General features: G+C 37.1%; 1 protein-coding gene across 8 annotated transcripts in view; it reads left to right on the top strand.

Annotated features, from left to right (window-relative positions):
• Nucleotides 1–14,555, top strand: part of GPHN (gephyrin) — a 787,688-nt gene that overhangs the window by 476,738 nt on the left and 296,395 nt on the right. For 7 of the 8 annotated variants that reach the window (XM_044664832.1, XM_044664830.1, XM_044664831.1 and 4 more), the window contains one exon: nucleotides 1,471–1,743. In XM_044664832.1, the coding sequence (XP_044520767.1) occupies nucleotides 1,471–1,743 (273 nt within the window). Of the gene's footprint in view, nucleotides 1–1,470; nucleotides 1,744–3,740; nucleotides 3,849–14,555 lie in introns of all 8 variants that reach the window. The other variant, XM_044664826.1, reaches the window with a different exon arrangement.

Below are 14,555 nucleotides of genomic sequence, written 5' to 3'. Positions count from 1 at the left end.
TAAGATCATCAGTACTAATATGATTCTACTTCTTTAGTAGTATGGCAGCTTATTGATCTCTGGACAAAGATTTCATATTAAGAGTACTAAGCAGGGGCACAATAGATAGTGTGCCAGGCCTGGATTTGGGAGGATGTGGCCTTGGACACTTCCTAGTTATGTGTGTGACTGTGGGCAGGTCACTTAACCCCAGTTGCCTAGCACTTTCTCTTCTGCCCTTGAATTGTTACTAAGACAGGAGGTAATGGGTTTTTTTAAGACTACTAACCAATTAACTAAATCTTAGCACATTCCTTTTCTTTCACTCTGCTATTGCCATTGCAGAAGAAGAAAACGGACATGTAGGACTGAGAACTGGTTCTAAATTACCTTTCTTTTATGGGTTTCCGTGACCCAAAAATGTATCAACAAATTGCCAGCATATTGGTGATTGCCCTCTGTGTTCTTAATTAGACTGGCCTTTAGAAAGCAATCATACAAATTTACTAGGATCTTACTTGAAACTTTTCCACCTTTTTTAAAACCTGTTGGGTTTGTGTTCTGTTAATTAACAGTTCCTCAGGATAACCTTCATGTCAAAAGGAAATAATGGGTTAGGACTTTGAGGAAGATTATTTGAGACATATATGCATAAAAAATACTTAAAACAAAAATACCTAATGTTTTCTCTTCTATGAATACTTTCCTTGCCCCAATCGCAATCTCCAATTAGGAGAAATCATCTGAACTCATCACTCTGAATTAATATATACAGGGACCACTCATTGTTCTTTTAAATTTTACCAGCTTTCATTTATTTTGTCAGATGATATGATAATACCTTATATTATAATATAACAATAATAAAAGCTAATATCCATGAAGTCAGGGACAACATTGTATTTTTTTCGGTGTTCCTATAATACATAACATAATTATCCTTCATGTGGTAGGAACTCAATAAATATTTATTGTAGATATGAATAAACATTAATACAAAGTAGAATGTGATAAGTGTATAATGAAGATACAAACATGATCCTTTGAAAATTCAGAAAGGATAGATTTTGAGAATAAATTAGTTTGTTCATCATAATGATCTAATGGCATGCACAAGCTTTAACTACGAAAATCTTTTTTTCTACTCATTCCAAGATGTGTTTTCAGTTGCCAGTTATGTGTGTTAATGTGTGTTCAGTTCAGAATATAAGAAATGTTCTCTTTCTAATTCTTGCTTTATGACCCACACAGTGTGATGTCTGTGACCTGAAAAGTAATCTGCTCATAAATACAGTGTTTCAGACATGTCCCTTTTCATTTACATTGCCCCATTAAAAGCTCCGTGTTTTCATTTAATAAATGTTCATGCTGTCATCCTAGTGACAGGTGAAGAATTTAATATAAATTCTCAAGTAATCTTCATTATCATCATCTTGTACAACCAAAAAGGCACCCCCTTTCATCACTTTCTTTTCTTCCTCTTGCACACAGGAATGTTTTCAGTTTATACTGCCAGCCCTACCTCATGCCATTGACCTTTTACGTGATGCCATTGTAAAAGTAAAGGAGGTCCATGATGAACTTGAAGATTTGCCTTCTCCACCACCTCCTCTTTCCCCTCCTCCTACTACCAGCCCACATAAACAGACGGAGGACAAAGGGGTTCAGTGTGAGGAAGAGGAGGAAGAGAAGAAAGATAGTGGTGTTGCTTCAACAGAAGACAGTTCCTCATCACATATAACAGCAGCAGCAATTGCAGCAAAGGTAAGTCTACTTAATTTATTATTTTTTATTATTTTAAACCCTAATATATTTTATATATATCCTTCTATATTAATTTTATTTGTTACAGGGCTAGGCAATGGGGGTTAAGTGACTTACTTGCACAGGGTCACACAGCTAGGATGTGTCCAAGGCCAGATTCGAACCTAGAACCTCCTGTCTCTAAGCCTGGCTCTCAATCCACTGAGCCATCCAGCTGCCCCCAAGTCTACTTAATTTAGAAAAGGAGGCAGTTCTGTTTTCAAAATGAAATACAACATGGTTTCTTTAGGGTGTTTAATAAATACTTGTATTATAAATGACAAGAAAGTGAAACTATGATTATTTTAAGATAAATGGTGCCATTAAACAATTCCAGACCAACATACAAATCACCACAGGTTTTAAAGATCCCCCTTTAAAGAACCATTTTAATGTATCCCTGAATGTTTTTCTAGGATAGTTTATTTTACTTTAATCATTATCCTATATCATTCATGTTTACATAAGTGATTATCTAAAACATTTTTCTTTGTAGACTTTTCTCATATATAATGATGCTGATTTTATATGATTATTCCTTTTGTTATAAATGAGCCATAATTCCATAGGTTTGTGATTTTAGTAAGTAGAATTGAATACTACTTTATGATGATGTTCCAGAATAGTACATGGATTTTGTCATCTTCAGGTTATCATAGCAGGGTCTTGTGTTCTTTAACCATTTTTAAGATAACCCCACTTAACCTAACTTCTTTGTTGAACTCTGTTTTCTCCCCAAGATTTCCAAAATGGGAAAAGAACAAATCTTGTCCCATTTTTTGATATATGTTACATATATTTGTCACTATAATTTTTCCTTTAAAAATCAATGCAGTATTATCCAATGTTATCTTAGCCCCCTGACATAATTTGATTAAAATAGCATTCGAATAAATGTTTTATTTTAAAAAATAGAACAGTGCAAAAACAATCCTGTAGCCATCACTGAAGTGAAGTATATATTTTGCTTCATGGACTTGTATTTTATTTTTAATATTTCTTCCCCAACCCTAATTCAGTTTCAAACTTCTTTTTTCTATTTTTTTAAAGAAATTATGAGTTTCTTATAAGTGGATAAGTCATTATTTCTCAAATATCACAACAAAACAACAATCCTTGAACCTTCTTAGATGTCTCATCATGTAATGTTGCAATTTTTGTTTCAGCACATAATCTTTATTGCCTCACATAGTATAGCACCCAGCACAGCTCTCATGTACTACTTTTAGGATACTAGATGAAGGTGAAACATACAAGAAGAATGATATTAAGAATTCAGTCTGATAAGAACTTTCCAAGTAATCTTCCTGGTACCTCTCTGAAATATTCTATTCTGAAATGAATGTGGAGGACTTTGGAAGCAAAGGAAATTGGAATCAATCCATGCACTTTAAAGGGTTCTTTAGGTCTTTAGATTCCACCAAACCCAGAAAAAGTGTCCCAGGGTCGTTGTTGCTATTCATCACTTCATGTGCATTAAACATTTGTTTTTGTTTCATCAAAGTCATGTTTTGCTGTTTCTTATTTAAAAGCTAGATGTTTATGAGAACAGAAATGAGGAATATTGAATGCTTTCTGCTTCTACATTGCCCACTACTCAGAACTCATTTCCTTACATGAAAAAAATCTTCTAATTTTACTCTGTAGTTGTACCACATTGGGGGCAATTAGAATGATAAATTCACCATTGCTGTTTGAAGTTTTATTAATACAGTTAGCAGTGCAATGTGAGATTTAATGCATTGATTATCCTTGAAACAGCTGGAGCTAGTGAGTTATTCTTTTAAAGCAATGTGGAATTTAAGATGTAAACTGACCATTCCCCCTCTTAAGTTTATAAGAATTTGTCATTTCATTGTCCCATCTGTTTTCACCCTTGTTTCTTTTCAGTCATTTTGCTTGTATAGTTTCATGTTTTCCTATCACTGTATTCATAGCTGTTATATGTTGTGCATTAGAAGCATCCATTCTACACCAGTCCTGCTGTTATCATGGCACACGGTGAGCAGCCCATTCCTGGTCTCATCAGTTATTCCCATCACGCAACAGGCAGTGCAGGAGAACGGGTAAGACACACCTACAAGAGGCTTTTGAATTAATGTTTTTTGTGAACATACTACCTGCCTCCTATCCTATTATTTAGTGAAGATGTGTTTATCAGTTTTTTAATGCTGGAGAATCTTCAGCAGTGCTTTTTTTTTCATATAAAATTTAAATGCCACGGAGTGTAATGGAATTGCATTTAACAAAGCTTCTACTTTGACTAAAGCATTTAGTTTAGGATTAAAATAATGTAGTTTGTCAATAAGCTTCTGTTACATAACCACCAAGAATTTTATCATTTAGATGTCTGTGTTTCTGATTGTTCAATAGTTTTATCTAATAAATTGCTCATCCTAATTAAACTAATTCCCTTAAATGATCACTTTAGAGGTTTAAAATCTATTTTCTTTTTTTTAAACCCTTAACTTCTGTGTATTGGCTCCTAGGTGGAAGAGTGGTAAGGGTGGGCAGTGGGGGTCAAGTGACTTGCCCAAGGGTCACACAGCTGGGAAGTGTCAGAGGCTGGATTTGAACCTAGGACCTCCCATCTCTAGGCCTGACTCTCAATCCACTGAGCTACCCAGCTGCCCTCTATTTTCTTTTTTCAGCAGGTTGTATTCTTTTTAAAGTAATTTTAACAGACATTTTTTACTTTTATTTTCTTTGTTTTGACTGCATATTCATTCTTATTATTTTTGTATTTGGTTTCTTTCTCCTTCAGCGTTCCCTTTAGTTCTAGATCAAAGATCCTTTGTTTCCAGAATCTTTTCCACATACATCTATTTGTGAAATCAGTTCTGTCTCTATAAACCACAAAAAAACCTGGAAAATCCAAACATATATATATATACATATATATATGTTTTAGGAAGGAACAAAATAACCTGTTTAACATTCAGTTGCTCAGGACAAATAAGCAAGGAAGGGCATTAATTTGATATATTCCACTAAATAAAGAGAACCAGAACTTATTTCCAATACTTAAATAGATTTCTGACCTCCTCAATTCAGGAATGACCTCTGAAAATGGCACTTGCAACCCGTCAATGCTTGCCCATCCTGTATGACTCTCATCCAGGTCCTCACAAAAGTTAATGATCAGAATACAATGACCCAGGACAATTCTGAGGGATTTATGGTAAAGACACTACCCACATTCAGAGGAAGGACTGCAGGAGAGGAAACATATAAGAAAAACAACTGCTTGAACGCATGGGTCGGGGTGGACATGATTGAGGGTGTGGACTCGAAACTACCACACCAATGCAACTACCAACAATTTGGAAATAGGTCTTGATCAAGGACACATGACAAAACTAGTGGAAATGCGCATCGGCCATGGGTGGGTGGGGTGCGGCCGGGGGAGGGTTGAATGGGAAAGGTGGAGCATGAATCATGTAACCATGTTAAAAATGAATATTAATAAATGTTAAAAAAAAAAATTAATGATCAGGACATCCTTCCAATGTTCTTGAGGCTTTCTTTACTTTTTCCCAACATTATGTGAGTACTAGTGGAACACTCTGGTCATTTGCTTGTCATCCCTTGTTCTCATCTAATGACCAGCCTATCTTTTCATTCTTTCAAAAAATAGTTTTATAACATTCTTTATTCCTAGGCTTCTATAGAGTGTGTCATTCGTAATATGTTTCAGTCTGCTCATATTCACTATGCACCTTTCCATGCTCCTCTTTGTTCACCCTTAGTTCTTCCAAAGTAGTAGTGTTCTAGTTCTTGCTGCCATACAGCAACACCTACAAATGGCATTAGCCTTTGCTAATAAGGGAAGTTTAGTGTCATTAAAAATGCATTGTTGGGGCAGCTGGGTAGCTCAGTGGAGTGAGAGTCAGGCCTAGAGACAGGAGGTCCTAGGTTCAAACCTGGCCTCAGCCACTTCCCAGCTGTGTGACCCTGGGCAAGTCACTTGACCCCCATTGCCCACCCTTACCAATCTTCCACCTATGAGACAATACACCGAAGTACAAGGGTTTAAAAAAAAATAAAATAAAATATTTAAAATTAAAAAAAATGCATTGTTAAGTTAAGTGAACACAGAATAGTATACTTGTCAGATCTCTGGGAAAGGAAAGATTTTAAAACCAAGCAAGAGTTAGAGAAAATTACAAAATGTAAATTAAATGGTTTTGATTATATTAAACTATAAAGCTTTTGTACAAACAAAAACAATGCAGCCAAAATCAATCTGACAAGGGTCTAATTACTCAAATATACAAGGAGTTAAACCAATTGTATAAAAAATCAAGCCATTCCCCAATTGATAAATGGGCAAGAGACATGAATAGGCAATTTTCAGGTAAAGAAATCAAAAGTATCAATAAGCAGATGAGAAAGTGTTCTAAATCTCTAGTAATTAGAGAAATGCAAATCAGAACAACTCTGAGGTATCACCTCACACCTGGAAGATTGGCTAAAATGAAAGAAGGGGAGAGTAATGAATGTTGGAGGGGATGTGGCAAAATTGGAACATTAATGCATTGCTGGTGGAGTTGTGAACTGATCCAACCATTCTGGCTGGCAATATGGAACTATGCTCAAAGGGCTATAAAAAAAATGCCTGCCCTTTGATCCAGCCATACCATTGTTGGGTTTGTACCCCAAAGAGATCATAGATAAACAGACTTGTACGAAAATATTTATAGCTGCACTTTTTGTGGTGGCAAAGAACTGGAAAATGAGGGTATGTCCTTCAATTGGGGAATGGCTGAACAAATTGTGGTATATGCTGGTGATGGAATACTATTGTGCTAAAAGGAATAATAAACTGGAGGAATTCCATGTGACCTGGAAAGACCTCCAGGAATGGATGCAGAGTGAAAGGAGCAGAGCCAGAAGAACACTGTATACAGAGACTGATATACTATGGTAAAATAGAATGTAATGGACTTCTGTACCAGCAGCAATGCAATGACCCAGGACAATTCTGAGGGATTTATGGTAAAGAATGCTACCCACATTCAGAGGAAGGACTGCAGGAGAGGAAACATAAGAAAAACAACTGCTTGAACGCATGGGTCGGGGTGGACATGATTGGGGATGTAGACTCGAAACTACCACACCAATGCAACTATCAACAATTTGGAAATAGGTCTTGATCAAGGACACATGACAAAACCAGTGGAAATGTGCATCGGCTATGGGTGGGGGGAGTGCGGGGGTGAAGGGTAAAGTAGGAGCATGAATCATGTAACCATGTTACAAATGAATATTAATAAATGTTTAAATTAAAAAAAAAACAAATGCTTGAACGCATTGGTTGAGGTGGACATGATTGGGGATGTAGACTCGAAACTACCACACCAATGCAACTAACAACAATTTGGTAATAGGTCTTGTTCAATGACACATGTTAAAAACAGTGGAAATGTGCATCGGCCATGGGTGGGGGAAAGTGCGGGGGGGTGAAGGGGAAAGTAGGAGAATGAATCATGTAACCATGTTAAAAATGAATATTAATAAATGGTTTTAAAAAACCAACTAAAAAAATGCTTTGTGGTTTCCCAAAAGTAAGCCAACCTGTTCTCTTCCTCCTTGTCAACTCTGGGCCCAGATTATTGTCGATCTTCACTGTTTGTCTCAAATGTTCATACTCTTTCATGGACAAGCTTAAGAGTTTCCTTTGCAATGTTTATTGAAATCTTGGCTACAGATATTCTTTCATGTATAAACAGATAGACTAGACTCCATTTAGTGATTACAAATCTCTTTCATTAGGCTCTGCAACGTCTTGGAGCTTAATGCAGTCAATATAATATCATCCTTAAACTGAAGTCTTCAAAGAATCTCAAACCTTCCTCAGCCTGACATTGTGATCTGTCTCCTCCATCACAATCATGAATACTTCTGGCAAACGTATTTCTTTTTTTTTTTTTTTTTTAATTTTTTTTTTTTATTCTAAACCCTTAACTTCTGTGCATTGACTTATAGGTGGAAGAGTGGTAAGGGTAGGCAATGGGGGTCAAGTGACTTGCCCAGGGTCACACAGCTGGGAAGTGTCTGAGGCTGGATTTGAACCTAGGACCTCCCGTCTCTAGGCCCAGCTCTCAATCCACTGAGCTACCCAGCTGCCCCTGGCAAACGTATTTCTACCAGTTTTTTTTCAGAAGATTATAGAATATTTCTTTCGTCATATCTTCCATAGAAACTTGATTGATCTTAATGAATCTCTGGGAAACACCTTGTTATAAAAGAACCTGTAAGGTAGTATTTTGTTTTAACAAGTCGAATACTCTCTTAAAAATCAAGAAACAGTAAGCACAATGGGATAAACTCAGTTGTAAAATATCATTTGCTAAATCCTACTTATAGCCTCATTGAAGAGGCCCTTGATTTATATATAGGTAACCCTGATAAAGATTTATATATCTGGAAGAATAGGCATATATGTTGGTAGTTGTGAATGACTACTCATTTACCTTTAAAATTTTTTTTCTTTATTCTAGAAATAAATTTACATATAAGTGTTGCAAGGTTACATGATTCATGTTGTCCTCCTCCTCCCTTTCCTCCCCCCTCTCAGAGTTGACAAGCAATTCCACTGGTTATACATAATGTATTATCACTCAAAACCAATTTCCATATTATTCATATGTAAGAGTAATCTTATAAAACTCAAAACCCAAATCATATACCCAGAAAAACAAGTAATAAATCATATGTTTTCTTCTGCATTTCTACTCCAACAGTTCTTTCTCTATATGTGGTTAGCGCTCTTTTTCAGAAGTCCCTCAGAATTGTCCTGGATCATTGTATTGCTGTTAGTAGCAAAGTCTATTACGTTCGATCATCCCACCGTGTTTCATTTACTGTATATAATGTTCTTCTGGTTCTGCTTATTTCACTCCACATTGGTTCATGTAGGTCTTTCCAGTTCTTTCTGAAATCATCTGGTTCCTCATTCCTTATAGCACAGTAGTATTCCATTGCCATCATATACCACAATTTGTTCAGGGTAGGATTTAAATCAATGTCCAATACTCCAAGTATATATATAGTTTATTAATAATCACTTAAAGGAATAAAAAAGAAATAGAAGTATAAAAACATAATATCTAACCAAAATAACACTACATGAATAGTTCTCTCACCTCTCCCAAAAAGTCTACTTCAGCCAGCTGTGATCACAAGAAGAGACCATGAGAGGCAGGGCTACACAAAATTTATATCCTGCCTACATCAGCTCATAACATAAGGAAAGTGGGCTACTGGGAATTGTAGTTCTATGGTTCAGATTCCAATTACACAATCCCCCGTGTGATTCCCATGGAAAATGAGCATGTAGAAATCTCCCAGATTTACATGCCTAGTTTCCTCATGGAATTGGTACACATAACCAACTTACATCTCTAAAGGTCTTTAACTAGCAATGCATACAATATTGCATTTTCCAAGGGGAAATTACAATAATTTGGGGATAAGAGGGAAATAAAGGAAAGCGAACAAAACTAATGATTGCTAGGCACATTAACAAAAAGCCAATTAGGGGACATTCCCCTTTGGCATAAGAGTGTATATTTAAAATAAATGTGTTTGACCTCCCCATAGTTCAAGTTCACTACATCCCAAAGTTCATTCCAGATCTTTTGGTGTAGTGTGAGGTTTCTGCAGGCATCTCCATGGCACCTTCTCCAAACAGTTCACTTTCTCAATGAGGGGAGGTAGCAAGTTTCTTATCCTAAAATTACTCTCAAACAAGAAAAATTTTATAAATGTAGAACTATATTCCAATTATACAATCCCCCCTTAGGAGGGTGTTGACAAACACATGGATCACTCAGGGATACATGGCTGAGTTACAAGGTATGTGAATCAATTGTAAAAAGGAAGTCAAAAACATTTTTAAAAATAGAAGAAAAGGGAAAAAAATCAAAATTAAATAGTATATAAAAATTCTAAGTAAGCAAGAGAGAGTAAGCCCATAACAGGTCCTGGAATCAGGGCCCATTATGTCCCACAAGCCTGTAGAATCATTGCAGCAATATGCACTTACCCAATCAGCAGCCAGGACTACAGAAAATTGCCTCACTATGAAAGACAGAAAAAGGACAAGATTTTTGCAGTAAATGGGAAATATCCTGGTCTGATTTTATCTTTGCTCTCAGGGCTAGCCAAACTGAGATACTTTGTCTGAATCTAACATGGTAAAATCCTGCATCAGACGTTGTGAAAGAGTCACTTCCTTGAATCCCAAAACAAGTCCTCTATTTTGGCGCAGATTCTCATCAATCCCACTGGAATAGGTTGGTCTCCTTGGCCTTGTGCTCTTTTGGGACCCCTTCTCCTGGAATCAGACACAATCATAAATCAAAGTACCATAATATTTAACAATCAGTGGCATGTTTCCATAGTCTGAAACTTTGGGGTATACATTAATATTAGGGCTAGTATGCTATTGCACATAGAAGGAAAAACAATACTAATTTTTTTTAATCAAAAATATATAATTCACAATCAGTGACACACTGTGTTTGCCAAGGAGAGGTATAATGCAAAGGTTTCTTACCCAAAAATGAGATTCATTTCCTTTTTAAGTTGGCCATGATCCAAAATGTGAGTGTAAATTATTTTCACCAAGTAACAGCTTTATAAAACAGTTGTATAACAGGTAATGCACATTCAAAGAAGTACCAAAATCCCCCAAATCTACAAGAGCCCATTTAATGACAATAGCAAACACATTGCTATTATATAGGATTCACATGAGTTGCTGTGTGACATTAAGAAAAAAAAAAAACCTTTGAAGCTCATGGATACTTGTCATAAGTTCTCTAGATCTAGCCAATCTTTCAGCCTTGGCTGAGATATTTTTAACAAAGTCTATTACTGCCATCATTCCAAAATTTGTCAGAGGAGCCCAGAAAAAAAAACACAAACCTCTGTACTGCTGATGAAAACCTTTTGGAGCTAAAACATCACCAAGAATCTAGATCATTATGGTGGAAGGGTAGAGTAACTTGAAGAGTTAGAAATATAAGAACCATCCAGAAGCCATAGGCTTCATGGGAAATGCTCCCTCTTAAGAGCCATCCAGAGGTACCATGCTCCCTAGGAAAACCTTCCCACCTCCTGGATGAGACTGTAACAGCTGTAAAAGGCATGACTTTATATTTCTCATCCATTACATTTTTATAAATGGGGAGGTAGGGAATAAAACCGTGTTATTGCACTTCACTTCAACTACTAAATGGACCCTTTACCTGTTGTTACAAACAACTCAAAGGCAGGCAAATGATCAGTCAGATGTAGTGGTGCTACTAGATATCTGAAAATCTCTTCTTAAAATCAATTTAAATTCTTAGGTCATTAAATTCTCCAAAGGTTGTTTAAGGTTGTAACCAGTTTGATGGAGTCCATCCATCAACATCTATGTGGCAATTAACAAAGGCAAAAAGGAACAAAAGGCTGTACAGAATATATGAACTCGATGGATCTGGTGGCAAACCCAGCATCTTTAAGGATCTATGGTCTTGCCATAGAAAAGGGTTTGGGCAACTGGACTATGGGCTTTTATAATGGTATTTTCTCCAGTCCAATCATATGGGGAAGTACAAATAAAGACAATGTAATAGAATATATAGCCAATGTCCAAAACACAGTAGCTAAAATATGGCAATGTAATAGAAGATATTTGATTAGATTAATATGTGAACTTAACAAACAAAATTAAATCTTAAAGGAAACAATCAGCAAATATAATATATGTGACAGGATACAGGCACTGAGTTCAAGAGTCCTTTTCTCCAATTCCAATAGCTGCATTACAGAGACTTCTTCACTATTTGGAGAGGAACAAACTGAAACAGTTAGCAATGGAGTGTGAAAAGCTAAAAATTCACCTCCATATTCTTAAAGGTTCCTTCCCCTCCTGAGTATCATCTTCCATCTAAATTCCTTTGGTCACACCTCTGGGGTTCCCTGCACCGGGCATAGTGGGGATGAACCCCATATTGAGTGTGTTGCAGAGACTGGGTAGGCCAAAATGGCAAGTTGGTGTAGGGAAATGAATCCCCCCTGAATCTCAGGATTACTGGAGCTAATCACAAAGACAAGTGCACTCAGGAACAGTAGTAAGAAGGTACCCCAAAACTTTGAGTTGTGAGAACTCTGTAATGCTTTTCTGGAATGGGAGCTGTTTGAGATAGACAAGAAACTGGACAATACTTGCAATTCTGCTTATTAAATTGGTTTCAAATCTATTTCCTGTCTATAGGTGGTACTACACTAGTATGCACTGGCTAGAAGTAAAAACCTCACAAGACTAGTAGATGGAGACATGGCCCAATCAGCCTTTGAATGGAGGGTAACTGAAAGGCTTTGGCCTGTGACAAAGTTAGTGAGGGAAAACAAAAATTTTCTATTTTAGGCACAGTGGGGGTAAAAATCTCCTCAGAGCTGATTAGCTAAGCTGGTCTAGGATGGCAAAACGGATTCAAGTGGCTACCATGCTTGAGACACACGTGGTGGTTTAGGAAAAGCCTTAAAGAGAGACCAAACTTCTAGGAGTAAGATAAGGCTAAACTTTCTCAATTTAGCCCAATAATACCTTAATATCTTTTAATAACAAAAAAATGTGCTGAAATTATTAATTTCCTCCAAAACTCTGGGATTCTGGGCTGCAAGATAGTAGCTCTTTGGGGGATCAGGGTTGCTTCCCCCAGGTCAAAGGATTCAGGAGGATTAGAGGCTAATTGTTACTAACACACACACACACACACACATACACACACCTGGCTTACCAGGTCTCAGCCAACAACCTCTATGCAGCTGCTTACAATTTAAAGGAAAGGGATTTAGAGCTCACCCTCCACAGATGCTCCCAAACAGCTCTCAAACCCTCGGGCATGTGAGGTAAAGGGAGGCAGGGAAAGGAAGGGAATATCAAGAATATCAGTGAAGATTTAAAAGGTAAGAGGTTCCTGTACATCTGAAAGGAGGACGAGGAGCAAAGTTAAGGTTTCCTCTGATAAGTCTAATGAGATAGAGCCATTAGGTGAGCAATTTATTGTGGCTCTAAGTTTGCATAATAAATCCCTCTCCAGAAGATTTATGGGGGGAGCCAGGCATTAAGAGGAAAGAATGCTCCATTGACAAGGGTTCTACAGATACCATCTTAGGGGAAAGCTTTTTAACTTTTTAGGGTGTCCCTGATACCCCTACTACATTTATTGAGCCAATTGAGTCACAAACTGAATCAGGTGTGCTCCTCAATATGAAGCCGGAAGTTCCAGTGTCCAAAAGACAATCGTAATAAATGTCACCAACTTTTAATGTTATGTGAGGCTCATTAGTATGGGAGGAGATCAGTGGATAGGGACAACAGGCAGTAGGATATAAGGATCTGGAAAATCAAAGGTTGTATCCTCTGATTCCCGTGCCCCAACCCTCCCCCCCCACTCTGCGCACACCCTCATAATGTTTTTGTAGTTTCTTGGGCTCCACCTTGAGGGGCATTAGCACCCTGAGTATTGTGTGGACAAGCTCCACTTAGAAGAGACTATTGTGGTGACATTTGTTGTGAGTTATCTGCCTGGTTATCAGTCCTGAAACTGCGATTCCTATATTTATTGTTCCTGAAATTAGTATTGTTTCTATGGTTATTATTATTGTTATTCCTGATTATAACAGATTCTTGCAATTCATCATTAAGTGGCCCTTCTTGTTACAGAAGTGACAGGTCAGAGATTGATAATTATACTTTCGGAAAGGGGCAAGTGGTATTTCAGTTCTTTTTGTATAGTATCCAATAGATCATTAGTTTATACCTTTGCCTCTTCATGTCCTTTAGTGACATACACAGCTATTCTCTGTAATTTGTCCAGATCCATTTCTGGCCATTTGGGACAATGCATCTTAAAGTAATGCTGGACCACTCTGCTAGAATTGTTTACAAACTGTTGCCTTATTTGTCTTATGCCTTTCTCTGTTGATAAATCTAAGTCCAAATAGCGACCTCCCAATTCAATAAGCCTATCCATAAACTGAGAGGGAGTTTCGTTATCATTTTGCATTAGGGGATCAAATTTGGTCCAGTTGTCTGGATGTTCTGCTTTTAATATTGCAGCCCTAGCATTGTTAAATGCAAATATCCCTCAGAATCATTGTAATTCCAGTGAGGAAACTCACGTGGTCAGTATGCTGCATTTCATCCTCAGGCCTTATTTATGTAAGAGATGATTTTATTTCTTTTTCTCTCTGTCAGGAAGATCTGTAGTAATTTTTCCACATCTTTATAGGAATGATTGTATTGAAAAAATATGTCTTCCATCCTTTTCATTACAGCAATGGGTTCGTTGTTATATTTTGGAACATCTTTTTTAAATTCTTTGAAATCTTGAGGAGTGAATGGAGTATGGTGTGTTAAATTTATCACATCCCCAGATCAGTCTAATGTAGGCACTTCCCTTAGAGGGAAAAGGCCATCACAGGTATCAGAATCATAAGATTCAGAATCATAGAGGGGTTTTTGTTTTTTCTGAGTCATTTAGGTGCTTACCAAGGCAGTACGAGTCTTTTGAGGTGTTTGTGTGCTTACCAAGGCAGTACTGGTAGGAACCAGTATGGTCTGGACTGGGAGAAGGGACAGGAGGAGACGGGATGTCAGGAGAAGCAGCAGGGAAGGGAGGTTGGCCAAGAGATGCACAAGATGAGAGAGGAGTTTCTTCACATCTGTTTCCTTCTCTATTCAGTAGAAATAGGAGAAATAGGACTTTCCT

This window comes from Gracilinanus agilis, chromosome 2 (assembly GCF_016433145.1).
Source record: "Gracilinanus agilis isolate LMUSP501 chromosome 2, AgileGrace, whole genome shotgun sequence".
In the NCBI taxonomy this organism is placed as follows: domain Eukaryota; kingdom Metazoa; phylum Chordata; class Mammalia; order Didelphimorphia; family Didelphidae; genus Gracilinanus; species Gracilinanus agilis.
This window is presented reverse-complemented; position numbering and strand designations above follow the sequence as displayed.